At 40.7% G+C, this 27,996-nt stretch overlaps 3 protein-coding genes across 4 annotated transcripts; 2 read left to right on the top strand and 1 right to left on the bottom strand.

The window, feature by feature from the left end:
• Positions 1–32: 32 nt before the first annotated feature.
• Positions 33–3,736, top strand: morn3 (MORN repeat containing 3). The gene is made up of 7 exons (XM_054757108.1): positions 33–178; positions 364–543; positions 628–785; positions 869–1,028; positions 1,880–2,064; positions 2,145–2,257; positions 2,981–3,736. The coding sequence occupies exons 2-6, from the start codon at positions 399–401 to the stop codon at positions 2,211–2,213; spliced, it is 717 nt and encodes a 238-aa protein (XP_054613083.1). The 5' UTR covers positions 33–178; positions 364–398; the 3' UTR covers positions 2,214–2,257; positions 2,981–3,736.
• orai1b (ORAI calcium release-activated calcium modulator 1b) lies at positions 2,321–4,854 on the bottom strand. Its single transcript, XM_054757110.1, has 2 exons — positions 4,529–4,854; positions 2,321–3,481 (listed from the first exon to the last, which is right to left on the bottom strand). Exons 1-2 carry the CDS (start codon positions 4,640–4,642, stop codon positions 2,927–2,929), a joined length of 669 nt encoding a protein of 222 aa, XP_054613085.1. The 5' UTR covers positions 4,643–4,854; the 3' UTR covers positions 2,321–2,926.
• Positions 4,855–5,306: 452 nt separating this feature from the next.
• On the top strand, positions 5,307–27,994 carry LOC129170000 (lysine-specific demethylase 2B). 2 transcript variants are annotated; one of them, XM_054757105.1, is made up of 21 exons: positions 5,307–5,471; positions 6,585–6,729; positions 6,827–6,905; positions 6,981–7,027; positions 7,920–8,098; positions 8,175–8,281; positions 10,493–10,586; positions 10,751–10,904; positions 10,984–11,099; positions 12,158–12,284; positions 12,349–12,674; positions 12,742–12,828; positions 18,789–19,019; positions 20,247–20,390; positions 20,453–20,539; positions 20,656–20,976; positions 21,824–22,713; positions 22,779–22,942; positions 23,666–23,827; positions 23,960–24,178; positions 25,432–27,994. In XM_054757105.1, the coding sequence occupies exons 1-21, from the start codon at positions 5,364–5,366 to the stop codon at positions 25,626–25,628; spliced, it is 3,984 nt and encodes a 1,327-aa protein (XP_054613080.1). In that variant the 5' UTR covers positions 5,307–5,363; the 3' UTR covers positions 25,629–27,994. The 2 variants fall into 2 exon arrangements, with proteins under 2 accessions (XP_054613080.1, XP_054613079.1); XM_054757104.1 differs by having other exon boundaries at positions 20,453–20,540; positions 20,648–20,976.
• The last annotated feature ends 2 nt before the right edge of the window (positions 27,995–27,996 follow it).

Below are 27,996 nucleotides of genomic sequence, written 5' to 3'. Positions count from 1 at the left end.
TTAAAAGATTAACATTTTCTTGTCATTCAGGTCAAACATGTGAGTTTTTTTAAAGAACCTCTCAAGGGTTAAACACACTTCCTGGTACTGCTAGCCTGTTGCTAGGATACAAAAAATGCTGGGTTCTCCTGAGTCCTACGCTTGCAGAGATTTTACCCAGAAAAGATACAGCTTGAAGGTAAGAATTGTTTTATTTACAAGTAACTTCTATGGTGATGTCATAGATGGTCACATTTAGCTAATTTAAACATGTAAACTAAACAAATATTGTAAATATAGGATTTGCCATGCAGCTGTTTGCTGTTTTTTTTGTCAGGATTATCTTCATGCAATATAAGTGATTTTTTTTATACTAATTCATAGCTCATGAAGCTTTTTTGCTTCATGATCTCCCCACTATGCCGTTCATCAAAACACCTCCAAATGCTCCCCCACGTTCAACCCTGCTGGAGAATAAGTCCAAAAAATGCGGCCTGCGTGTTACCGTATACTCCGTCAATGGAGATGAATACACTGGGGAGTGGCTGAACAACAACAAGCATGGTGGGTGTTGCCTCCGTCACTTAAAACCACTTAAAATGTCAATTAACGTGAATTGGATGCTATTTGCTGTTGCATATGTCCAAGGAAGGGGCACTCAGGTGTGGAAGACGTCCGGCGCCATTTATAACGGAGAGTGGAAGTGTGGAAAGCGTGACGGATATGGCATCTGTAGTGTACTTGTAGCCGACACAAAGATGTATGCAAAAAAGTACTGTGGTGAATGGAGAAGTGGGATGAAGCACGTATGTAAAAGACAACAAAAAAACGCATTAGCTGTTGAGTGTATCAAGTAACCTTCAATATAGTATATGCTATTATGTTATAGGGGCATGGTACATACTTTTATGATAACTCTGCAGTGTATGAAGGCGAGTGGAGCAGGGACCAGCGTTGTGGATGGGGAAGAATGCTCTTCAACCATGGAGACGTCTACGAAGGAGAGTGGATGAAGGATAAAGAGCACGGCCTGGGTGTCATTCGATATGGTAATGTTGTTTTTCTTCACCTCAAGGTCTCCTATTATCCAAAAGTGACATTTTAATTATGTTCTAGTAGTACTATGTGTCCTTCAAGCCTGTTTATAAGCATCAAACGTGACAAAAATATATCACCTCTCTCCTGTTTGCTCCACTTTTGAGAGAAAAGTCCATTTTTAAGTTGCGTGTTTTCATAACGTCATGAAGGCAAAACCTCTCATACTGCCTCTGATCCGCCCACACCGTGTATATGCCCACCATGTCACAAAGGACAGCTTTGGACATTTTTTTTTAAGCAGGCTTCTCTACACATCTTAAAATAAACCTCTGCCAATTAACTGTGAGTCATCTACAGATGTGGAAACTGTTGTTATTTTTCTCGTCTTCATTAAATAGGCTAAACTAGCATGATATTGCCGTTAAAGTGCACCTGTAAGTGCACCTGTCATGTTAGCACTGTAGCTCACATAGCTATGCTAGTGTATTTGTGTCCTCCTGTCCTAAATGTTACGTTGTTGTATGTGATATATGGCATCTCTTATGTTGGGCATGTGCAGTTACAGAACATAGGTAAATCACTGATACGAGCCTGAATTTCACTCAGTATCAGATCCGAAAGGAACGTGGACATGCATGCTGTTGGAGATAGGCGTGGACAAATATAGCTCATTAGCATTAAAGCTACAGACATACACAGTTGGGCTTACTAAAATTACTCTTAAGCTGTCTGAATTCCAACATCAAGGCTACATTTTAGGCAATACACTATTACTGTATGTATAAAATTGTATGATACGGGACCTTTAAGGTATGACTGAATGGATAAAATGTTTATTTTCCCCCTCGCCTACTCAAACTAGCAAATGGAAACTGGTATGATGGGTCCTGGAAAGAAGGCAGGAAAAGTGGACATGGGAAGTTCTACTATTCCGACAAAGGTCAGCTTTATGAAGGCCTTTGGGTCAAAGGCGAAGCTAAATGTGGAACATTGTCAGATTTTGGGAGAGACGATGCACCAAGACCCACTAAGTGTCCCATCCCGGAGGTACAACAATATCACAATGTCATAAATAAGGAGATTTTCCAATGTGATATGATGAATTAATCATATTTTGATGTCCTTAGGTAAAACTGAAAGATATGAAGATGGTTTTACAAGAAGCACAGTCCGCACACCTTGATCCTCCATGTTAGACAGAATAAGCTCACCATACAAGCTGTACACTGACTACTCCAAGGTATATCCAATGTTATTTCTAGTGTTGGTCCTTGAGAAAGTATACACTCACAATAGAGGCAGGAACTTTTATTTTTCCAGGTGTTAAAGACATTTCATTGGTCACACAACAGTACAAGTTATACTTTTGTATAACATATACTTTTGCATATTATATTAAAATATGCAGACCACTTGCTTCCGGCTTTATACATACTCTAGTCTCACTGCATGCCTCGTGACAGCGTTAATTTACAAAAACAATGCAGTTTTCTTCTCCAGTCAATGCATTCTGCAAAAACATACAGTAAAAAAGTCAGATCAACGATAAAACTAAGCAAACTTCACGTGTAAAGCAGCAAAACATGAATTAACCCGGGTACAAATGTCATTAAATGTACTTTACATGCTGAATTACTTGTGTGCGGCATAAATAAAAGTTGAATTACTCGTGGATCACGTTACAGGGAAACAAAAAAACAGGTAAATAAATGCAGCAGGCAAGAGACAGGGGTCAAAGTTCAAGTGCATGGATAAAGAGCATTCACATTTAAGACTTTGTGATTTCAAGTTTCATGCATTTATGCCATTATTGAGATGGAGCAAACATCTCTAAAATAAAATGTGTATATAAATATTACAATACAGAGGTGAGGCCCTGGAAAACCAAAAATCTAAAAATAGCTGTGGTCTATGGGAAATGTGAGCTTGGAGAATGCAAAATGGAGTCTCCTCTATTGTCCAGCTCATTCTGCAGCCTGGTGAGGTTGGACAGCTCCTCCAGCTCCTGGAACTGTCTGTCTGTCTTGTGGCTGACCAAGGAGCGGTAGAAATGAACGGCGAACATGATGAACACCAAGCCGAAAGGCACCATGATGGACGTGGAGGTGATGGCGGCAGCCACGCCGGCGGACATGCTGTTGTTGCTGGACTTGCTGGGCTTGATGGGCAAGAACTTGACCCAGCAGAGAAGAACCACCTCGGCCAGGAACAGCAACGTGCCGATGACCGTGGAGAAGCCCCACGCCAGCTCTATGTGCCGGTGCATACGCTCGTGAGGGGACTCGTTGACCGAGTTGAGGTTGTGGACGTTGCTGACGGCCTCGATGTTGGGCAGAATGCAGGTGCTGACCATGAGGGCGAACAGATGCACGGCCACCAGCACGGTGGTGCAGGCGCTGAAGGCGATGAGAAGTGCGGGCGGGTATGGGTAGCTGTTGTCTAGCTGCACCTCCACCATTGCTACCTTCAAAGACAGCAGATGACAACATGACCATTAGTGATCTAGCAATAGTGGCAGGAAAGCGCTGCCCCACTACATCCAGCAGAGGGTGCTGTTTTTTCCTCTAAATTCGTAATATAATTTGGTGGTTAGCTACTTATTACATTTACTAAATCTATGACAGAAATAGTCTGACTCGGGAACTCTGAACAAATCAGAAGTCAAGCCTGACCAGAACTAAAACCTTACAATAAATGTGCCTCGAAAGTTGACACTTGTTTGTGACTTTTATAGTATTTAACAGTTTTAGCTTGCTTTTACACTTGCGCCACAATTAATCATGTTGAAGTGAGATAGTGGGGACAAGACTCGCCTCTCATTATGTCCGTGTCGTTAAAGATATGGCTAGATGTGTTATTTTTACTGTACTATTATCAGTGGTTTGCTTCTTTTTACACTTGAATAATGTCATTTTAATACAAGTTCAGGACATAACACATTATTTCCAATCGGGAATACATACAAATCGGTGGTCGACTGTTGCTACGGGTGCGGTCATTGTAGTATGCTGTCAGATTACTACCTCTCTGTGAATTTTCGGCATTCCGATGCACTTTTCTGAGACAGAGGTTGGACATTTCTGACTTTCTAATTGTCGGAAATGCAGCATCTGGTTATGGGCACATCACCGCTTGCATCTGCAATTCAAGCAGTTTAATGGGCATAACTGGCTGTTTTGAGGAGCATAAATGAGCGAGCCCTATGAAGTCTGCCTAGCAACAAGTGGCCATGGAAGCATGTACAGTAACATGAGCAGGAAAAAGAATCCTAGCAATTCTGTTTATCTGGGTTGCAGTGTATGGTCGATAGCTAGTGAGCTGTTTTACACTTGAATTACTGACTTATTCGTGTGTTTGTGATTCATAACATTTTTTGATTGATAACGTTATTAAAGAAGCACATCATGAAAAGAGAGTACTGTACTGCAGAATAATACATTTTTCATATAAAAACGCCACTGACTGAACTTGACAACACCTTAGTGGGGAAAAACATATTTAAATACATCACCATAGCGAACCCCGAGAGCAGAGCAGAGGTTCGGCTGGAAGCCTTGAGTTTAGCCCGGCTCAAATAGAGCTTCCTCCAGGACAGTGCTTGCAATGAATGCTCATTGAGGCTCATGTTGCTAATTTACACAGCACAAGTCGCTCACGTTAGCCCTCGTCGTTGCTATTCCAAAACACGAGAGTACCAAACGGTAAGCATGCTAACAACTAAGTATATACAGTATGTAATACAACATAAACTTGTTACATGTCCACGTTAATGCTAATGCTAGCGTTACAAACTACACGCTATCAAACTCTAGTGCCTGCGCCTTTCATTACCCAGAAGCATTTGCGCCCGTAACAGGGTACAGCACAACATCCGGTTTAATTTTGTAAAAAACTTTATTGAAACAAACAACAATAACAAAGACAACGAATAAACTGAACTATTACAGAATAAATGTGAGTAAGTAACAAAAAACCCGGTTGCAGGTGTGTACAGAATATATAATTTGGCAGGATTTTTTTTTTTTGTAGTTAGCCATAAATTAACTCAACTCGCTATCACTATGCTCATAAGCTAAAACTGCTCTTTTAAAATTGTCGTTTACTTTCAAATTGATTCATCAAATCTGAAATGGTGTAATATTGTTTATTTGAACCCGTATTTCATTAATAATACGTTATTTGGAGAAAAGAGCGTCTTAATTAATATTACAACAAACACATAGCTACGTTTTTTTAATGGGGGCGGGGAGAGGAACGCTGTTCTACAATGTTTTGGTTCCTGGCGGTGACGTAACACACAACAACATGGTTCCCTTGTTTTGGACTTGTGCAGCGTGCTACGTGCTATGAGTGGAGATGCTCCTTTGAGGCTGAATCAGTGGACGACATTACTCCCCTTCCACCAGGCGATGGCTCAAGCCGGGGGAAGGTGTGCCGAGTCCGGGCGCAGGCTGGTAGGTACCTCAACATGGTTCGCCCGAACAGAGGGGCTTGGCTTGGAGCTAATTAGCTGAGCTAACGCTTTGCACCATAGTAGTAGTAGGAGCAGCAGCGATACTGGAAGCGCATAACACTGACAAGTTGCATCCTTTGAGGAAATAAAGCAACACATGTACAATTTTTTAATGCAAAATCCAAATCATTCAATAACGCATACTTTAATAAGAAGTCAATGCATGGATGCTCAACAGTTACAAACCAATGCACAAACACTTTTTAGTAGAACACGTTTCTTCATTCTTCATTTAGACCAGGGGTGACTAAAGTGCAGTCTGGGGGCCATTGCTTCCTTGTGGCTCGTTTTTATTGGACACATAGTAGAAATAAAATAAAATTTTAAAAAACAGCAAAATGGGGAAAATACAACTAATGGCACAATACAGAGATACTTTTAACAAATAACACAGCTTTGTCTTTAAATATATACTATACAGTATATATCCATCCATCCATTTTCTATCCCAGCTGACTTTGATCAAGAGGCGGGGTACACCCTGGACTGGTTGCCAGCCAATCGCAAATATAGACAAACAATCATTCACACTCACATTCATACCTATGGACATTCATACCTATGGACAATTTAACCTAACATGCATGTTTTTGCAATGTGGGAGGAAACCGGAGTACCCGGAGAAAACCCACACACGGGGTGAACATGCAAACTCCATACAGAGATGCCCAAGCGGAGATTCAAACCCAGGCCGATTTCCTGACTGTGTGACCAACATGCTAACCACTCGGCCACCGTGCGGTGGTACAAAATATTTCTTTAACCCTTTTTACATAATATAAAAAAAATGATGTAGTACACTGCTGATGGGGATGTCATACAACTTCATGTCAAAAAACCTGAACTATCCCTTTAATGTTTGGTTCATGTTCACTTGGTCTGTCTGCGGTCTAACCGATTACTTGATTACTCGAAACAACAAGCTTCAGATTAATCGGCTAAGAAAATAATTGTCAGTTACAGCCCTAATCATGTCCATAAGGAAGATGTTTTTTTACTTCATGACCTTATGAGAACCTGGAACTTGAAAAAGCTCCTCTTCTCCTTTTAAAAGCGCTCCATCTGCCGGCGAATGTATGACGAGAACGAGGACTTGTCTGATGTGGAGGAAATAGTAAACATCAGGGGTTTCAGCGTGGAGGAGAAGCTGGCCAGCGACCGCTATGGTGCGGACTTTGTCTGCGTAATGGAGGGTAAAGGTAAACATATACAGTATCTGCTTGGTCTATAAACACTCTCAAGACATTCCTAATAAAGTATTCTCTCTCGTCTTCATGTGTTTTTGTTTTTTTGCAGACTTCACATATGAATATGTGCAAAGGGAGGCCTTAAGGGTGCCTCTTATTTTCAAAGAGAAGCAAGGACTCGGGATCAGGTAAGACATCCAATACCTGTGATGGTTGTTGGAGTATTTTGACTCCGGATTGAAGCTCTTTTTTAATTGTTTTAGAATGCCTGATCCGGAATTCACAGTCTCTGAAATTAAAGGCTTAGTTGGTAAGTAGTGTGTCATACATACTCAAATACAGTATCTCCCAAATCTTCTCAAGAGACAATACTATAGAAATGAATCTTGGTTACACTTTAGAGTAGCCAGTGTACAGCTTGTATCGCAGTATAGCTTTACTATCCACTGAAAATGACTCAACACACAGCCGTTATTGTGTAAATAGCTGGCATCACAAATCAGTAGCAGCATTTGGGACTGCACGAGTGCTGCTGGCACTGGCGGAGTTGTGGTTCGTAGACGGGAGACATGAACCCCAACATGTAATGTGACAAAGTTGTAAAGGAGAGTGTGACCTTCCTTCTTAGGGAAAGTGGGCCGCAATTACTATTTGTATCCATTCACTTTCATTGTTCTGTCAGCAGACAATGTGCTTACCTAATAATAATAATAATAATAATAATAATAATAATAATAATAATAATAATAATAATAATAATAATAATAATAATAATAATGATGATGATTATTATTATTATTATTATTATTATTATTATTATTATATTAAAAAAAGGATACAGTGAGGGCTGAATGTACAGACTTTGCACACACTGAAACCCCAAGGGGCCCATGTATGCTTCAGGGCCCTCAAATGCTCATCGGAAGAAAAATAAACAATACTTTGATTGAAAAGTACGTTACAAAGTACACTGTTGGGGCCCCGACCAACTTAATTCAGCTCTGTAATCATATTCTTCATGCATTTCTATACACAAGTGGATAAAGGCATGGATAGGGTGTACTTGCGCCATCTAGAGGACAAAATGGTAAATTATAGTTTCCCCTCTGCAGTATCTCAGTATAGTATGAATATCATAGAAGCAGGATAGGTGGTGTTGGGTCTTGTAATATAGAAATGATGACTTCTGACCCGTATTGCAGGCAGCCGTCGCTCTGTGGATGTTATGGACGTGAGCACTCAAAAAGGCTCCGAAATGACCATGTCCCAGTTTGTGCGTTACTATGAGACACCGGAAGAGGAGCGGGACAAACTGTTCAATGTGATCAGCTTAGAGTTCAGCCACACCAAGCTGGAGAACCTCATCAAGAGGCCCACTGTGGTAATATAACAAAACACTCTGTCTTTAGGTTATAACAAGAAAAAAAGCACAAATGTGACATTTTAAACACTTCCAGGTGGATCAGGTCGACTGGGTGGACAACATGTGGCCTTCCTATCTGAAAAAGAGCCAAACAGAAGCCACCAATGTGATCTCAGAGATGAAATACCCTAAAGTGCAAAGGTAGGACTGTGGAGAGCTGCACACTTGTGGTACCCTCCACCATCTGTAAGAGCTGATTGTTGCTAGGCAACGACTCTCACCCATGGGGGATCTTTTTTTCATTATAGTACCACTTGCTGCTGGACTCTTTTACCTCCATTAGTTGTACAGTTCATTTGTCCTACTGGTACACAGAGAATGTGGAAGACTTTTTACAATTTCTGACTTCTGAGATCCCATATTATAGTATTTTTCAACCATTTTAAATACGTCTCAGATAGTATAGAAAATGTGTTGCCAAAATTTCTAATATTACGTTGGGTATTGTTTGCATTTCATCGAATACCGGTGTCAAATCAGTACTTTGAAACACACCCGGTGCTTAAATGGTGGGTAATATGAAAAAAGGAAAATATACAAATTTTGTCCAGTGGCAATGCATTTTTATTTTTAAGGAATTTTGTGACATGCAAGTTGAACAGAATAGTAATGTAAATACATCAGTAATATAAATACGATGACAAGTAAGTAATAAATTCACCAATATGAAATAAAATCCACATCAAATTGTCATAGATATCACGGCAAACTCAGCAATAAAAAACAAAGAGAATGTGCAAAAATATCGCAAGATCTTACAGGACTTAAAGTGCAGACATTTTGCACAATTCCGGCAGAAAATGATAATTGATAAATAATTGTTTGATACACGATATTAGACCGGTGTTTGCTAGTTAATCCTACATGCAAGAGTCGTGTACCAGTCCAGGGTGTACCCTGCCCAAAGTCAGCTGAGATAGGCTCCAGCATACCCGCGACCCTTGTGAGGATAAGCGGCATAAAAAAAGGCTGACTGGCTGGCAAGAGTTGTGCATTAATTGAGCAAAATAAAGTTACTACCTCAAAGTTACTTGCACCATATCACCTTCAAACAGTTGATGATGGTGGATGGGTCTTCATCTTTTGAGGTGAGGTACAACCAAACCTTTGAGTGTTTTTCGGTCTGAGCGTTTTGGCTAGATGCCCACCGTCGTCTGTGCAGGTGAACAACGTCAACCGTAACATCATGACAGTTGACTCCGGGATTAGGCGACGGTAACAATATCTCAGTTTTGCCTCATTTCAGTGCCTCATTTAATTGCTTTAATTAATTGTAACTATTAATTTAGCACCCAAATGAGGCACCGATATCTACTTTTTCATTCTGGTTGTACCGTTTACGTCGGCACCGTTGTCATTATGGTACAGTGTTTCGATACCTCATCCCTAAACATCACGCTAGGTTAGACTACTTTCTGGAAAAAAAACAAACAAAATGATGAAAACTGACAGCGCCCACATTTGTAGCTGACTGATGGATAGTTGTCAAAGCTTTATTTTAAGATGTGTAGCGAAGCAAATTATTATTTTTTTTGTACAGTGGCCTAGTGGTTAGCATGTTGGACACACAGTTAGGAGATCAGGAAGATCTGGGTTTGAATCTCTGTTTGGGCATCTCTGTGTGGAGTTTGCATGTTCTCCCCCGTGCGTGTGTGGGTTTTCTCCGATTACTCCGGTTTCACATTCCGAAAACATGCATGTTAAGTTAATTGGCGACTCTAAATTGTCCATCGGTATGAAATTGAGTGTCTATATGTGTCCTGTGATTGGCTGGCGACCAGTCGAGGGTGTACCCCGCCTCTCGCCCAAAGTCAGATGGGATAGACTCCAGCATACCACCATGACCCAAGTGAGGATAGAAAATGGATAGGTGGATGGATGGATGGATGGATGGAGGCTCTTGGAGCACAAATTACTCATTAAAATGTCCATTTTGTACAATAGGGGACCTTTAACTGCTTTTTTTTCCAAGCCATGTTGCCCAAGGAAAAGAAGCTGCCGAATTGTGCGCACCTTTTTTTAAATAGAGTGTTGATTCTTTAGGAATCTAAAAAGTGCATAAAAATGACAATATGCTCAAAATACGCATTTGCTTAATAACTGTGCACACGGCGGTCTTCTCTCAAGAGGGATGCTCCACTAAACACTGTTCAAACAGTCCCCTCGGTTATGTTCTTTTCACTGTCCTCATGAGAGTCTCTCAGATAAAATAAAAGTTCCTCTTGCCTAACTCCCATTTGGATAGATGATTGAATAATTTATTACCCTTGGAGAATTCATCACTCTTCATTTTACCTCTCTGTGAGTGTTTGTGAATATCCTACAGTGATTATGTTCTTTTTTTTCTCCTAGGTATTGCTTGATGAGCGTGAAGGGCTGCTATACAGACTTCCACATTGATTTTGGGGGGACATCTGTTTGGTATCACGTCTTCAAGGGACAAAAAGTATGTAAGCAAATATTTATTAGTATTATTTCTATTAATATGTCTTAATAATGACTTAATTACATTTTCAGAATATGCCAAGGGCCAATAAAAAAGAGCTGCGGGCTGTACATTGGACACCAGTGCGCTATAGCGTATAAATATGTCAATTGTGTCCCCCTTAGGTGTTCTGGCTAGTGCCTCCCACACTTAACAACCTGGCGCTGTATGAGGACTGGGTGCTGTCGGGCAAGCAGAGCGATGTATTCCTGGGAGACAGAGCGGACGGGTGCCAGAGAGTGGAGCTCAAGCAGGGATACACCTTCTTCATCCCATCTGGTGTGTTGTATGCTTGTAGAGATTAGCAGCCCCTGATGTGTTTTATTACGTTTGTCAATTCACATTCTTGTGAATTAAGGGTGGATCCATGCCGTCTACACTCCCGAGGACTCGCTGGTCTTCGGAGGCAACATTCTGCACAGCTTTAACATTCCAATGCAGCTTACCATTCATGAGATAGAGAACCGAACCAAGGTAAGGGCTGCTGATCTTTGAGAAGATGCCACCTGGGGTTAATCAATCAATCACTCAGTCCGTCTGAGGTAGAGAATGGGATGGAAAGAGTTACGTAGTTGGAAGTGACAAGATGACAAAGAGCGTTTACCAACCAAGTTCCAAACAAAAATCATACCATTAAACAACGCAGAAACATGTTAAACACATGAGAAAATGTATCCATTATTAATTTGTATTAATTATTAAAATGTATTAAAAACAATACATTAAAAAATAATACATTAAAAATATTACCAACAAACACAAAAAAGTGACAGTAATTAAAAAACTTTATTGATCCAACACAGTATGATAATTCACATTACATCAGCTATAGAGCACAAAGTACTGCCAAAAAACCATACACAATGTATATATATATATATATATATATATGTATGTATGTATATGTGTATATGTATGTGTATATATATATGTATATATGTACTGTATGTGTATGTATGTAATGTATATATATATATATATATGTATGTGTATATATATGTGTGTGTGTGTGTGTGTGTGTGTGTATATATATATATATGTGTGTGTGTGTGTGTGTGTGTATATATATATGTATATATATATATATATATATGTGTGTGTGTGTGTATATATATATATGTATGTATATATATGTGTGTGTGTGTGTATATATATATATATGTGTGTATATATGTATATGTGTGTGTATATATGTATATGTGTGTTTAATAGAGGTAAGGTTTGTTAAAGGCATATATTTGTATAAATGGGTTGTTAGAATAATACTAAATAGTTTTTACAGATAAAATAGTGACTATATTACGGTATCATCACTAAATTAGGAAACTGGTTAATTGTGATAGTTGAGGTGAGGTATTTATTTGTACTGAAGCATGGTGTCTATTTGGGTGGAGGCCATTATTTTCCTGCAGTCCAAGTCACACTCATTCGTATGTTCATTTTGTGCTAAAATATACACTGGTTAAAGAAAAACAGAACAAAAACAGGTTAAGAACATGGAGGTCAAGGCTGATTTGATGTTTTTGTTTTAGGTTCATTCCAAGTTCCGCTTCCCCTTTTACTATGAGATGTGTTGGTACGTCCTAGAGAGATACATGCACTGCCTGACCAAACGCTCCTACCTTTCTCAGGAGATCTGCAAAGAGCCTTTCTTAATGGGTGAGTGGAATTATCACTTAACCTAAGAAGCTGAGCAGGCTTTGATTATGGTTTCTGTATGTAGGAAGCCCCTCCTCTGACTCAAGAAGCCAGGATACGAATGACTACTCCTGCGAGATGCAGCTCAGGGATGAGGAGGATCCCTGCTTGGAGACCCAGCACCTGAAATACGTCTTATCTGCTGACTCTGAGGACAGCTGCAATCCTGTCTTCTCCAAAACCCCCTCGGCGTCCCCGGCCTCAGAGTGGCACAATAAATGGACTCATCTGACGGAATTTGAACTAAACGGACTTAGGAGGCTGGTTGAGAAGCTGGAGTCGCTCCCTGAACATAAGAAATGTGTTCCAGAAGGTCTGGAGAATCCGCAAAGCCTGCTGGAGGACATGAAGGTTAGACAGAGCCCGAAGGAACACAAAGTATAATTCAATATAATCACATTTTTGTGCTCATCTGTAGGTTGTCTTAAAAGAACACGCTGATGATGACCCAAAATTAGCCATCACTGGACTTCCTGTTGTGTTCTGGCCAAAGAAAATCATGAAGGTATGTTTTAAATATATATTGAATTAGGTGTCCTGCATTGCTGATGAATAACATATTTGTCTCTTATAAAGTAATGATATACAGCAATCCCTTGTTTATCACGGTGATTTGGTTCCAGACCCGACTGTGATAAGTGAATATCCGTGAAGTAGAATTCATTATTTATAAATGGAATATTTTCATAGTTAGAGCATAGACAACATGTTTGCAGCCTTCTAAATAAGGGTTTTAACACAATTCAAAGTGCTAATTGGTGAGGAATGACTGTATGACGTAGCAACATTGCCTCTGCTGGTGGCTCTTGGGTACTGCAATCCATTTTGCGTGAATTGCTTCAAGGTGCAAAAATCTGGAATCAATTCCACACAATCGGTTCATTCTGAAAATTGTGTTAATTGATTATTATCCCCACCCCCGTCACCATTACAAAAACTGTGCAGGTATTTTTAAAGCAGTAATTGGGTAAAAAAAAACAAAAAACTAATTAAATAGCATTTTGACATTTTTTTGTCGTCTTACAAGTCTAAAAATAAGTTAAACGCTGTTAATGTTATCAATAACAATAGAATAAAATAATACAATAACAATAAAACTATTTGTAAGGAGCTACTGCAAAAAACAACAACAAAAAAAGCAGACTAGTCATAGTTCCTATATATGACATTCACACTGTTGTTTTTAAGGACCTGCTGCAAAAACGCTTGTCAAAATTTTTTATTTGACATGAGTACACTACTGTTAGGAGTAGGGGTGCAACGATTCATAGTTCGTGTTACAGTTCAATATTTTTTCGATACAAAAAATAAATTACCTTTCCATTTTCAATTTCAATTTTATTGAAATTGCCAACATTTTTCAAATTTTTCAATGTTTTCAGCATGGTATGAATGTGAGAGGCGGAGCTCAGTGGCTTTGTGCTTGACAATGCAACCTAAGCCAGAGTAGTTGATCACAGATACACTGATCTTTCAGCACAGAGTGGTGTCAGAAGTTGATAAAATAAATATGAAACTGCGCATGTGTTTTGAACGGGTCGATACAGATTCAGATTCTGCTGCAAAAGATGCTTTTAACGTCACTTGCTGGCTAGTCTGTCATCTATGTGCCAGATTTGGCCCACGGGCCGCCAGTTGAACAATCCTGTCCTAATTCATCTCCACCTGCTGCTGCCTTGTGTTTGCCTTTTGCAATGAGGTGCCATCTGTCTCTATTGGCTCTGCATTGAGACAGTGAATATATCCTCACTTCATCTTCCTCATTGGAGGAAGGCAGACACCCCCCTGCTGCAAATGTGGATGCACGCCGGCCTTCCATTGGCTGTGCCCCCTTAAAGCACCGCCTCTCTTTTGTGCATTTGTATTAATGAGGCAGGCTTGTCATGTGTTGCCTACATCTGCTTGTGGTATTGTGGAACTGGGGAGCTAACGGCAGGCAGGGAAGGAGGGAAAGAAGGAGGGAGGGCTGCAGGCTATCAGGACTAAGAGGAGGAGGAGACTGCAGCCATGTCAGATCGCTGCGTGCTGGACACTAGTGTGTGATTAAAAACAAGCCATGGCCATGTCGCTGAGCGCTGATGATGAGGACTACGACTCAGATGCTGAGCAGGTTAGCACCCCAACACCCCCTCCCTTGTCATACATAGTGAGTCCACTAGAGGAATGCATGCAGCAGCCCTGCAAGGCAAGCTGAGCTCCATAAAAACATACAATAGCTGCTGCTTTTTGTGCCCTTCTGACACATTTACTGTGTGTGCATGTGCGTTTTAGCGTGGTAAATCCTTGGAGAAGGGTGTTTATTCACTAATGAGTCTCAGGCAGGGCTGATTTTGTGGGTGAGAAGCCGATGGAAGAAAATTCCCATACAAACAGTGAATTCAATTTTGTGGACCTTTTTCATTTTCTAATGTATTTATTGCATTTCTTCCGATTACGTGTGACATAACACATAGGGGACACTGTTCTATCTCTGAGGAATTGCTGAAGGATTAGCATGAAAATGGTGCTTGTTCCACTTGACTGTGGACATTTGACATTAATTCTGCCTCCTTGTTCTTACATGTTTGTCCTTAACTTTTTATCGATTAGGCAACTATTTGAATGTTAAATTGGCTTGCAAAATACTCGGAAGCATGACGCAAACTATGCAAACACCTTTAGGAATGAAACAGCTGTGCATCATTGATATAATAGCGTATTATGTTTGCATGTTGATAAAACCCCCAACTCTACTTTTTAGTTATTTACAGTACTGCAAGATACTGTCCTCTGGCACCCTCAGGTAGATAAATCATAGTATATTTAGGCTCGTTTAGCATTTCCGTGAGTTGTATCTCCCTTGCTTGTTTATTGATTTTTGTTTAGTTTCACAGTTGCTAAAATAACTACACAGGTATTAACCACTTGATCCATTCTCTTGTAGCGAAACAATAATATTGTAATAGCAATAATAATATTAAATATAATAATAATAATAGCAAAATACCACAAACAGCTCTCAGTATGATGCAAAGTAATTGTACCCCACTGCAAACTATAATCACAATGATATACAATTAAATTAGTAGGTACATATTTTGAGACAGTACCATAAAAGTAGAATTTTTAGAATGCATTTTTTGAAGTGGATCCCATTTGATTTTACTAAAAGTTTATCTAATTACTATAAGTACCTATTTTTCTGTACTCTAAAAATAAATAAAAGAATACAATGTATGTAATAATAATTATTATCCATCCATCCATTTTCTATGCCACTTCTCCTCATTATATTATATTACATTTTGTTTTATGTTATTTTTTATTTATATTATATTTATTTTATATATATATTATAATTACATTTTTATGCAAACATATGTTGATTGGTTTAAAAAAAATGTATTTCCTGATTTTTTTTTTGTTTGTAACTATAACGTATAATTGTTTGGACATGCATTTTTATTGCATACAGACACAAAAGATCAATTTTAATCTGAGCATCAAATTGAGATTAGGATACATCTGTAGATATTCATGCTTTTCCTCCTATATTTCATAAAAAAAATTGCAACCTGTTAACTTGTTCTGATTGATGTGCCACTTGCATACAATATTCCCATTACTTTACTCCCTTGTGGAACAGACTTCCTGCCTGTAATCCCCTTTTGAAACCCCCCAGAACAAATAGACCAGGGCAGATTACACTCCCACCCCCCCAATAGTACCTCCCTCTTAATCCCGTCTGGTAACCTCACATCTGACTGCCTGTGTCACTCCATTTCCTGCCATTTTTAGAAGAATACACTGTGCTATGTATGCCCCCTCTCTGTCAATACACATCTTATTGGTTACAAGTGTGTGAGTGTCACAGGCTCTGTTGTTTGAGGAAAGGAATTGGGCTGTTGCTATGCTGAAAATTCTGCACTGAGAGACATCTGATCTTGATTTCCAAGATCTGCAGCATTTGTTTTTGTTGCGAACGCTTCATCTGTTTTCCCCATTTTTGTATGTCCACACACTGTGTGTTAAAATGTGTGTGTGTCTGTGTGAGAGAGAAAGAGAGTAGAATACATTAGCAGCAATGATGACTGAGATCAAAGGCACCTCCATTAGCCAGTTGTACAAAATAGAGCACATTGTAAGTGCACGCTGTTGGAAATGTACTGTAAGCGAGCCCCCATTCCACTCCATCCCTCCTTTAACGCACAATAATGACTGCAAGTGCGAGTGTGTGAAACGTAGCAATGAGCGACGTTTCTCTTTGAAGTAGAAACATGGAGCTAAATGTGGAAGACGCCTCCGGGGACCTTCTTGACGGATGCGTTCTCCTCTTCATCCTCTACCTCAGCAGTAGTGTCATTTGACCACATTTCATTGGAAATGAACAGTTAATCCCTTAATTAAAAACAGGTTACTTCTAATTTGATGGAATTTCTAGATGTTCTGAACTCCTGTTTCTATGCAGCTGTTGTATTGAGAAGCATATTGCAGCCAGGAGGTACTGTATTTCCATAACTAATGTCATATTGTGCTTCTTCAGACAGGAAGCTGCTGCATGTGAAACACAGGAAACAAACTCAGTAATTCCTGAGACACGGAGATCGAATAGGATCAAATAAGCTCGGACATGTTGTATTGTGCAAACATGGGATGTTCACTCAACAAACAAACAAAAATATAAACGCAACACTTTGTGTCCTTTTATTGTGGCCAGCCTAAGGCCCACCTGTGCAATGAGCACGCTGTCTAATCAGCATCCTGATATGCCACACCAAACAAAAATGTTATGTTGATATTTTTATTACGTGTACTTTGATGTAAATTTGTACAGCATGTTCAAAATAATCTAAACTGTTCCACTTAACACTGAATCAACACTGCCTCTGCTGGCTGCAGCCAAGTAATGCATTGTTTTAGCAACAGTCAAGTGCACACCATCGACCAAATCCTCAACTAACGATCAATTAATTGATCAGTCCTTGTAAGCATTGCTTTGAATTTGTATGAGAAGAAGATGAGTCCAGCAAACACTTACTTGTGAAGTTGTGGTTATTGCATTACCGCGTTGAACCGCGTTAATATAAAACAGGAAGGAAGACAAATATGCTTCCTCCTGGATTATTTCAGATTTTGTTCATTTGCTGGATATTATTGAAGGTTGCGGTTATCAATAACAGCCGTTGACGTTGATCAATTATATTACACATGCACTTTACACACCTGTGTGCTTTGTCTTTGTGGTTTATGTGGGGATGTTTTGTTTCATTTCTATAAGACGATATTTTTTCCCTAGAAAAACGTCTGAATTGTTTTTGGCATTGTTTTAACTTCTCCTGAGCAGGCCCGGCTCCCTTGCATTAATTTATATTGTTCACGGTGGTAGTCATCATTAACTCCAGACATTTTTCAAAAGACAACCCCGTCAGTACCGACCATTTTAGACGATTTTGACTGGACTTTCAAGGCACACAGAATATTGTGTTCTATGGCTGTATAAACATGAAACCCACCAAAGGAAAGATTAGACTCCCATCTTTCATCAGAAAAAAGTTTGTTTCTACCTCTTTCCATTCTTTAGTAATCAGCAGTAAAACATAGGTAAGTTTCGGGAAAATATCACTTCCCGAGTAGAACAGGGAGAAAACCAACTTTTTGTGAAAAGATACATTTCAAGCATAACTTTCACTTTGACACAAATATTTTTTGCTTTTGTGACAGCTCAAATATCTTAACAACTATAACTATAACAAACAACACAAAAAAGGGGTTGTTTTACATCGAAGTAACAGTTTATTCACAAATATAACACCATGGACTATCTACAATTTTCACATTTGGAACTGAACTGTGTGTCTGTGCATGTGCGTGCATACATGTGTGCACACGTGCGTGTGCGTGCGTTAAAATTTCCCTACAATGCATAACCTTTTGCACGCTATGCTCCTCCACGCTCTCTCACTTCCTCCTGTCATGTGTGATTTTTTTTTTTTTTTTTTTGGCTTGAAATTGCTCTGAAAGTGAAATGCATTACTGGAGAGTTGCGTCATCAGCACTTTTCGCCTCTTGTGCAAAAAAAACATAAAAGATGTATAAATACATTGTTGGGGGGTTCAGGCGTTGGGGTTTATAAAAATGTATAAATACGTCTTTGCTGTTGAATGAGTTAAACTGTTAGGAATCTGCCACATTATCTGGAGATGTTTTGTCTAGTGTCAAATAGCTACTGTATAGACTCGAGTATAGGACGCCATTTTTTAAATGGATGTTTTGTCTAGTGTCAAATAGCTACTGTATAGACTCGAGTATAGGACGCCATTTTTTAAATGCATTAAAAAAAATTGCATAATTTTATATTCGGGATTCTAGAGAATTATACATGGAAACCAACAGGTGGCGCTAAATTGCACCTCTATTAAGATAATGATGATCAGTGAAGCAGTCTTATGTTGATATTGTTTGATGCTACCATCTTTTCCCTTTCAGGCCCGCCCTCCAAATCGACCCAAACCCAAAATGTCGGCGTCCCCGGCGTCTGCGATCAAGCTGTCGGCGAGTCGGGGAACCTCCGGCGCTAGGAGGAGACGGACGCGTTGCCGCAAGTGTGAAGCGTGCCTGCGAACGGAGTGCGGCGACTGCCACTTCTGCAAAGACATGAAGAAGTTTGGCGGGCCGGGAAGAATGAAGCAGTCGTGCATCATGAGGCAGTGCATCGCCGTAAGTTGTCTCTGCTCCTGTTTTGCTGTTATTGTTCCTGCCTCTTTAGTGGCTATTTTTAGTTTGGCCATGTGGGAGTCGTTCATTAAAGACTGATCCGGATGGTTGCTATGGTGATTCCAAGAAGTACTGCTTGGTTTCTTGCTATTGAAATGATGGCAATACAGTTCACAAATCTACACTGCGTGCCATACAGTAACTAAATATGGATGTCTGCAATTAAGAACATTTCATGACTATAGTGAATGCTCTAATTAAATCCCGGGGCGTTTATCTAAACCACTAAGAGGACGGAGTGTTAATTAGAAGCAGGCGATAATTAGGGAAAGGCTGTTATTTCTGTAATCTGACCAGTTAATTTTTTAAAATCTTTAATAACGATTAAGAGTTCATGAGAAAGTGTAAAGGAAAGCGTCATTTGTTATTAACATAGCAGCAACAGAACCAATGTTGTAATAGCAGTAAAGAGCAAAGTACCCATGCAGCATTAATACCACAGGATGCGATTGGCTGACGACCAGTCCAGAATGTACTCTGCGTCTCGTCCGCAGTCAGGTGGGATAGGCTCCAGCTTACCCGTGACCCTAGTGAGGACAAGCGGTATAGAAAATGGATGGATGGAATTCATTGTAAACAACACTACAACAAGTGTAGCATGCATGAGTAGTGCAAGTTGCCAACATGATAGAGCACATGCAGAGGTACAGTAGATAAAGCTGCTGGATGCAGACAGCTCATGATACTTCAGATGCAGCTGCTTCCATCTTGTTAGTTAATAAAGAACTGCATCAGGAGGTTGCCTACAGCCACCGCTGTTAATGCCAATGTTTTTGATCTGGTTTTAATTAGAGACCCCGTAATGAGAGAGTTATTTGCGTTTAGAGACCACACACCCGGGTGATAATAGGAGCATTTGCGATATTTTGGTACAGGATACACCCATAAATTAGGGATGCACATACTTGGTTAATCAGTTGGGTGAAATTGATTGCTGATCAATGGCATCTTCATGCAATTGAGGCAAAGATGGAGGGCATTGTTGCCTACAACCAGCAGAGGCGCTGTTCATTCAGTCTCAACCAGTTTGCTGTGTAGAGAAGGACAACATGATGTCAGCTCAATTCAGATCCATACATAAAATGACAAGTGATTAAAGAAATGCAGTCAAATGCCCATCCCTGGTCTAAATACTGTATCTCGCTGCTAATGGGAAATGTCAATCTCCAGCCCGTCCTGCCACACACAGCAGTGTGTGTTGTCTGTGGAGAAGCGGGTAAGGAGGACACTGTTGAGGAGGAAGAGGAGAAGTTCAACCTCATGCTAATGGAGTGCTCCATCTGCAATGAGATAGTCCACCCTCACTGTTTACAGGTACAGTTCTTTAAATGGACACATCCTGTTTGATTGGTCCCTGACATGTTTCTTTTATGCAGGTGAAAGATTCAAGCGGGGTTATCAATGATGAGTTGCCGAACTGCTGGGAATGTCCAAAGTGTAACCATGCTGGCAAAACTGGAAAAGTAAGCATCTGTATGGACTTGCATGCATCATGATATGGTTAAATATGTGTCCGGTCATCTAAATACAAGAGAAATAAAGTACCCTTCTGTTTTTTTCTCATCTTCTGGCCTCGAAGCAAAAAAGGGGCCCGGGGTTTAAGTACGCATCAAACCTCCCGGGCTCGCTCCTGAAAGAACCACGTCAAAGCCGGGATGCCAAAGAGGAGGCCGATTCTCTCTTGCTGTCATCTGCGACTGTTAACGCTCTGACCACCGCCAAGAGGAAAGCCGAAAGAGACGAAATTCCAAGAAGGAGAGAGGATGAGAATACGAAGAAGCGGCACCCTCTGCTGTCCCTGGATGGTTCTCCCCGGCCTCCGAGACAGGAGGACAACCCGCTGAGGAAGAAGAAGAAACTGTTTGACACGAGTGATGAACCAGGCAACGTCAAAAGAAAGGTAAGGGCAGCAACTGGGCAAACTCATGAGCCACAACATTAGATACACCTGCGCATCAAATGAGCTGTATATAAAAATTAGCAAAGATGGATTGTTGAAGATGTTGAAAATTTACGCCACAATTTTGTCTCTGTTTGCGTGCATTCTCCAGTTAACGTACAATATGGTGAGTGTCTTATCGTATTGTTAATACACTGCATGAGTCCAACTGTGTTGTTAATGTATTTTTTTAAATCACAAAACGTCCGGCCTTGTTAGTATCCTATTAGCTAGCTAAACAAAATGGCAACCGCAAGTTGTGTCAACCGTTTATAACGTAATCAGCAGTTGACTCTCAAAAATGTTTACACAAAACATTTCTAAATGCATCTAAATGAGGAATTTTATGGGATAAAAGAACATTTAAGGTTACTATTACCTTCATTGAAGACGTACTGTTCCCAAAGACATGATGTGGCAGCGAGATCACCACCTTCCTGTTTTCAGTCACGTCAAGAGTCACGTTTTCAATTCAACTCAAGTTTATTTTCTCAAATTTTGGAATTTTTTTGTTACATAAAGGTAAGTACATTAAGACCTTTATCACTTTCACTAGGAGCCTCTTTTACACTGAAACCCTGAAATATATCCCTGTTGGCCTTTAACACAGCAAAGGCGGAATGTTACCATAACTGGCATCCCGTCATAAGGCAATTTGATGCCTGTGTCTTCTACGGCTCTGATATTGGCTATTAAAGTGTAATGTTGACGTGCACCTGTGCCTTTTAGACAGAAAAATGATACAGAAACCCCAAAGTAACAGGCGGTGTAAAAGGGGCTAACGACTGTTGTTTTGTCTTTGAAAAAGCTCTCAAAATTGGACGATCCTTTGACTGCAAAGCTGCTGAGACACATCAAGACGGAGAACGACCTCGGCGAGTATGAAGACATCCAGGAGTCGCGCCAGGAAGACAGGTTCTCTTTGCACAGGATCCATTTCAAGGGGAAAAGGGAATACGAGGACCAAGAGGAAGGTGAGGAGGAAGACTATGATTTGGACAGGACAGAGGACAAACCCAAAGGCCTGCTAAGTCCGCTAAGGAGAACGTTAGCAGGCAGAGAGGGCGACCACAGAGCTGGTCCCAGTGGCGAGCCAGGGGACGTCGGTGCTCAGTTAAAAGCTCGCCATCACTGCAGACGTCCTGCCAACAGAGAGACGAACAAAGACAAAACAGAAGAGGCGGTCAACAATCAGAGGACAGACGATCACGAGTCGACCAACAGGAGGGCGCACAAAGCGGAGGAAGGCGGACCCATTCAAAACAGAAGGCCCAAACAGAAGACGGAGGAGTTCCTGTCCAATCAGAACCACAGGCCGGTTAAGGTGGAGCCTGAGAACGACATAGTGGTGTCCAATCCAAAATGGCCGCTCAGTAACGGTAGCAGCGATCTCGGGGGCTGGCTGAGACACAGCGGGCAGGAGCAGAACAGGACGCCACGCCGGCACTCGCCTCTCAGCTCCAACCGGAACACGCCGATAGCCCCACGTCCGCTTCCTTGCCGCTCCCCACCCAAATGCGTCCAAATGGAGCGCCACGTCATCCGCCCGCCTCCAATCAGCCCCCCTCCTGACAGGCTGCCCCTGGGCGACGGCGAGGAGCATGTGATGCGGCGGGAGACCTGGATGTTTGTGTTTGGCCACCTTATGCACAGAGATCTCTGCGTGTGCATGCGCGTGTGCAGGACGTGGAACAGATGGTGAGTTGCATTATGGGACAACACACCGGTCCGCCTTCTGAACATGTTTTTGGTTTTCTGTCCAGGTGCTGCGACAAGAGGCTGTGGAAGCGCATCAATCTGAACCGCTGCAAGTCCATCACACCCCTCATGCTGAGCGGGATCATTCGAAGGCAGCCGGTGGCGCTGGACCTGAGCTGGACCAACATCTCCAAGAAGCAACTCAGCTGGCTCATCAACAGACTGCCTGGTACACACTCTTCTCTGTCTTCATCAGCAATGTAGAGCAGTGCACAGGACATCAGGGCCAGTCATTGGTGCCATGGATAATGATTGACAAGCAGACCTGCCACTGATTGGAGCTGATGAGCTAATGACGTTCGTAGGTCCCAGAAAGTTGACATATCTTGTCCAACATAAGATAAACTAATGTACTGTAAACAGGGTTTCCCCTAAGATTCTTTTGAAACTGTGGTGGTGGGCTGCATGGGCGGACGGACTGCCGCTGCTGCAGCTGCAATTTCTTTTTTTATTATTATGACAAATAACAATTTTTTAATTACTTATTTATTTACTTATTTCAACAACCAGCAGAACATTGCAGAACTGTTCATTTAATGGCAAAGTTGCTGAGAGCGCTTAAAGCGAGAGTCTAAAACGTCCGCAATCATTTACATATAGTGGAACTCATCCTATAGTCACCAGGTGCATGGTCTACAAAAGTCAGGGTGAAACAAATGTTAACAGCTGTAGGCAACCTCCTGATGTATTTTTTAAATTAACGTCACAAGATGGCAGTCGCTGCATTTTCCGCATCATGAGTGGTCAGCATCCAGCAACTTTGGCTACCTCTGCATGCGCTTTGAAATGTTGCTACTCACTATTACAACATTACACTTGTTAATAACGTCCCGTCCTCGTGAATGAATGAATAATTGAGATGTACAGTATTCTGATGATGTCTCTGCTGCAGGTTTGCGGGTGCTCCAGTTGTCTGGGTGCTCGTGGGTGGCCGTCTCTGCTCTTTGCACGTCCAGTTGTCCTCTCCTGAGAATTCTGGATGTCCAGTGGGTGGAAGGGCTGAAAGATGCCCAGATGCGGGACCTACTTTCACCTCCTACTGATAACAGGCCAGGTAGCAGCCAGCTTCCAACGGATTTATTAAGGCATCATCACAAAGAGCTGTTCATATTTTGATCACATATCCATTTAAAGGCTGTCCACTGGAATACATTGTGGTCGTCTAATCTGTGTCATCCTCCAAAAGGCCAGTTAGACAACAGGAGCAAGCTGCGCAATGTGGAAGACATCCGGCTGGCCGGTTTGGACATCACGGACGCCACGTTGCGCCTCATCATCCGCCACATGCCCTCGCTGTCCAAGCTGGACCTCAGCTACTGCAACCACGTCACCGACCAGTCGGTCAACATCCTGACCGCTGCCGGGACCACCACCCGGGACTCTTTGACGGACATCAACCTATCAGGTATGTTGGTGCTTAGTCTTAGTGCATTGGGCTTGAATTGCATGGCCAAAAGTATTGGGACACACATCAATCAGGAGTTGGAGACCTCTTAGTTCCCCAGCAACCATAATCATTTATCTTCACGAGACCTCTTGGAGTATTGAATACTTGCAACTTTGTACAGACACTTTGGGGAAGCATTGTAGTTTGATATTTTGTGGCCCAAAGCAAAGCACAAAGCAAGGTCCATAAAAGTATTCATAGAATAAAATATATTTAATTTTCTGGTACATTTACGACTTTCTTCTAGGAAATTTACGATTTATTCTGGAAATCTCAGATGATTTTAATACTCCGTTGTAACAGGCACTACCTGAGACAGCTTTGAAAAGGGGTGACTTATGCCTTGGGCATGTGGAGGGGGCGGGGTAAGGAAGGCGAAAGTGACAGGGCTAGCTAGCTAGCCACGCTAATCTGTTTGTGCTCAAGTACTCTGTTTTGCTGGCACGTTATGTCCTGTAAATAAAAGCTTGCCTGAAGCAAGCGGAAATTTTACTTCTTTCCTGAAGAGCTATGCTCTATTTTCCCTCTGACACGATGACGCGTAATATTACGACTTTGTCATAATATTAAGACGTTTTTCCTCGTAAATTTACGACGTTATTCTCGTAATTGTACAAATATTTTCCCATAAATGCATGACTTTATTCTCAAAATCTCAGATTTGTTTATTTTTTCTTCAATGTGGCCCTAACACTCCGTCGTACGATATAACAAATAGTGGATACCACCCTTTCTCTTTTCCAGCAGGACTGACCTAGACTGAGACTGACACAACAGCGCCTCTGCTGGTGGCATCAAAGTAGTGCATGAACCATTTTGCCTCAGTTACTTCAAGACACCACGAATCAACAATAAGTTGCACAAAATGTACAGAATTAGCGATTGTAAATGTCTTACCCCTAATGGATGCCTGGTCCTTTCTGCAGTTGAGTAAATAAACACAGGCGGGTCACTATATGAGACAGAGTATTTGCTTAAAACATGAAAGAGTCCAGGTTCTAAAAATAATCATCTTCTATATCTGGAGCGCCTTTAATAATTAAAGGTAATGTTACATGAACAGCTGAAGGGTAAAGTTTAAAAAAAATGCTCATCCTAATGAGGATTTTGGATTTTATGAACCGGAAGGGGTTGATTCTGAATGTACAGCTTGTATCATAAGGGGACAGCGGACTGTACCATTTGTTAAAAGCTCGACTGTGTGTTTTCAGTGTGCAACAGGGTGACGGACCAGGCGCTGACTTACTTCAAGCGCTGCGGGAGCATTCGCCACATCGACCTGCGCTACTGCAAACAGGTGAGCAAGGAGGGATGCGAGCGCTTTGTGGCCGAGATGTCGGTCAGCGTGCAGTTTGAGCTCATCGAGGACAAACTGCTGCAGAAGATCAAGCTTTTAACAGGCGATTAGACGGCTGTCCACACGGGGGCAGCACACGACTGTACACTGTATGATGGAGGACCGCACTGTGTGTTGTTTCCTCCTGATAACTACTGAGCCAGAATGTATAAAAAAAAACCCATTTATGTTCCTGTGAAGCCTTTATTGTTTGTTCTTTTTGCACCTAAGTGTTCAAAGTTATTTATTGACTATTTTCTACCATGACTGTGTTAGTCTGTTCTGTTCTAATGCAAAACGTATTGCATTGCAAGAGTGCTATTTTTGTATCAGAAAGCCTTTCTATAATATTCTAATATTGATATTGGTAATCAATCAGTATGCTCTTCATTTTTGAGAGGTCATTTTGTTATTTTTTTGTAGCTTATTTCATTTGAGATATGTGACGTTGTGTATTTTATTTGCACCTTTAATGACGAATAGTGTATTCATGCATACACTGGAGACGAGGGCTATTCAACAGAAACTTTAAAAACGCACGTCAAAGATAGGAATCTACAGCAAAAGTGCTTAGTTAAAGGACCTTGGTGTGACAGAAATGCTCCAAAAAAAAAAAAAAAAAAGATATGCTCGATGAACCTACTGCAGAAATGCTTGTCAAAGATCCTCTATATAATGAGCGCGCTGCAATTTGGACATACTGGGGAAAAAATGCTAGTCAAAGACAAGAGTGCTCTACTGTTTTTAAGAACCTAATGCGAAAAAGAAAGACCAGTCAAAGATCCTCTATATGCCATGAGCACTCTGCGGTTTTTAAGACCTACTACAAAAAAACCCCCAACACTGATCAGAGATTCTTTATATGAGAGGAGTGCCCTGCCGTTAGCTACTGAAGCTACTGCAAAAACGCAAGTCAAAGATCCTCTCCATATGACAGGAGTGCTTTGCTGTTTTTAAGAACCTACTGCAAAATCACTAATCGAAGATCTCCAACAGTAGATGACAGGAGTGTTCTGCTCTTTTTAAGGAGCTACTGCAAAAACGCTAGTCAAAGATCCTTTATATGACGTGAGTGTTGTGCTGTCTTTCAGGTCCTACTCCATAAACGCTAGTCAAAGATCCTCTCTATATGACAGGAGTGCTTTGCTATTTTTAAGAACCTTCTGCAAAAGTGCTAATTAGAGATATTTGACAATAGATGACAGGATTGCGCTGTTCTTTTTAAGGACAAAAACAAACACGCGAGTCAAAGATCCTTTATATGATGTGAGTGTTGTACTGTTTTTAAGGTCCTACTCCACAAAGGCTGGTCAAAATCCTCTATATGACCGGAGCGCTGTTTTTAAGGACCTACTGCAAAAGCACTAGTCAAAGAGCTTCCATAGGAGACCGGCGTTTTTAGGAATCTGCTGCAAAAATGTTAGTCGCTCTCTGATTTTGAAATGAACTCACGGGCCGGTTTGATGTCATTCATGGGCCATATTTGGCCCATGGGCCGCCAGTTGAATAGCCCTGCTGTCAAGTGTATAAGTAGATGTTTTTCTTTTCTTCCCGCAATGAAAAGTGTCCGTCATTCGTCCGTCATGCTTGTTCTTTGTTAAAGTATGTGAAGTGTATTAGCTCAGCATGCAGCACTTGAACACTCCGAGCTGTCATTCTCATGAATGGAAAAGAAAGAAAGAACATCAAGTTTTTGCATAAAAGGGAAGCTAGCCTGACTAAAATGCAACTGATTGGAGAAAATGTAAATGTCTTCTTTAGAAAAGTGGCTGATATTTTTGTGCTTGGGCTGTTGGAAGAACGAGCAAAAAATTGGAAATAACCCCTAAAAACAATGAGCGAAAAATTATTATTTACTGGAAAACTACAAACTAAAAATAGTTTGATGCACTTTTTTTTGCCATGTTTTTTTTATGTATGTTTATTTTTTTGTACTTTTTTTTTTATAAATGTCTTTTTTTTCCACTTTTGCATTTTTTTAAAATATTTATTTGATTTTGAAAAATTCCAATTTGAGTGTTAATTGTTCAGTGTTAACACGTTACCCCTAATAGATGCCTGGTCCTCTCTGTAGTTGAGTAAATCAAAGCCACTATGTGAGAAAATACAGCATTGGCTGTTGGAAGTTGTACACATTCTAAATAATTTGATTTATCAAGTTATCTATATATCAAAACATATATATCATCTAAAAATATTATTTATATAATTCCATAATGACAAAAAATGTACTGTATATATATTTAGTTTTTTGTTTGTATTTTTTACAAAACTGAATCAGACTGAAAACTAACGTTACCCTTATTTTGTATTGTTAAACCTCCCACGTTGGTGTGTTTACTGTACATGTTGTGCATAATGTACACATTCAAAGACATTTAGCAAGAGTTCTGTCCACCTTTTGAGACGTTTGAAATACAAAAAAAGAGGATTCCACAGC

This window comes from Dunckerocampus dactyliophorus, chromosome 17, assembly GCF_027744805.1.
Source record: "Dunckerocampus dactyliophorus isolate RoL2022-P2 chromosome 17, RoL_Ddac_1.1, whole genome shotgun sequence".
In the NCBI taxonomy this organism is placed as follows: Eukaryota; Metazoa; Chordata; class Actinopteri; order Syngnathiformes; family Syngnathidae; genus Dunckerocampus; species Dunckerocampus dactyliophorus.
Note: the sequence above shows the minus strand (reverse complement) of the source record. Positions and strands in the feature narration are given on the sequence as shown.

What these genes read in the sequence shown, in the direction of transcription:
- morn3 (XM_054757108.1), top strand. Translation starts at nt 399, where the DNA reads ATGCCGTTCATCAAAACACCTCCAAATGCTCCCCCACGTTCAACCCTG. An exon ending in GGAGAAGTGGGATGAAGCAC is followed by an intron (nt 786 to 868) that starts GTATGTAAAAGA and finishes ATTATGTTATAG; the next exon opens with GGGCATGGTACATACTTTTA. An exon ending in CCTGGGTGTCATTCGATATG is followed by an intron (nt 1,029 to 1,879) that starts GTAATGTTGTTT and finishes TACTCAAACTAG; the next exon opens with CAAATGGAAACTGGTATGAT.
- orai1b (XM_054757110.1), bottom strand. Translation starts at nt 4,642, where the DNA reads ATGAGCCTCAATGAGCATTCATTGCAAGCACTGTCCTGGAGGAAGCTC. An exon ending in TGCTCTCGGGGTTCGCTATG is followed by an intron (nt 3,482 to 4,528) that starts GTGATGTATTTA and finishes CTGTCTTTGAAG; the next exon opens with GTAGCAATGGTGGAGGTGCA.
- LOC129170000 (XM_054757104.1), top strand. Translation starts at nt 5,364, where the DNA reads ATGAGTGGAGATGCTCCTTTGAGGCTGAATCAGTGGACGACATTACTC. An exon ending in CAGGCAACGTCAAAAGAAAG is followed by an intron (nt 20,977 to 21,823) that starts GTAAGGGCAGCA and finishes TCTTTGAAAAAG; the next exon opens with CTCTCAAAATTGGACGATCC. An exon ending in GACGGACATCAACCTATCAG is followed by an intron (nt 24,179 to 25,431) that starts GTATGTTGGTGC and finishes GTGTGTTTTCAG; the next exon opens with TGTGCAACAGGGTGACGGAC.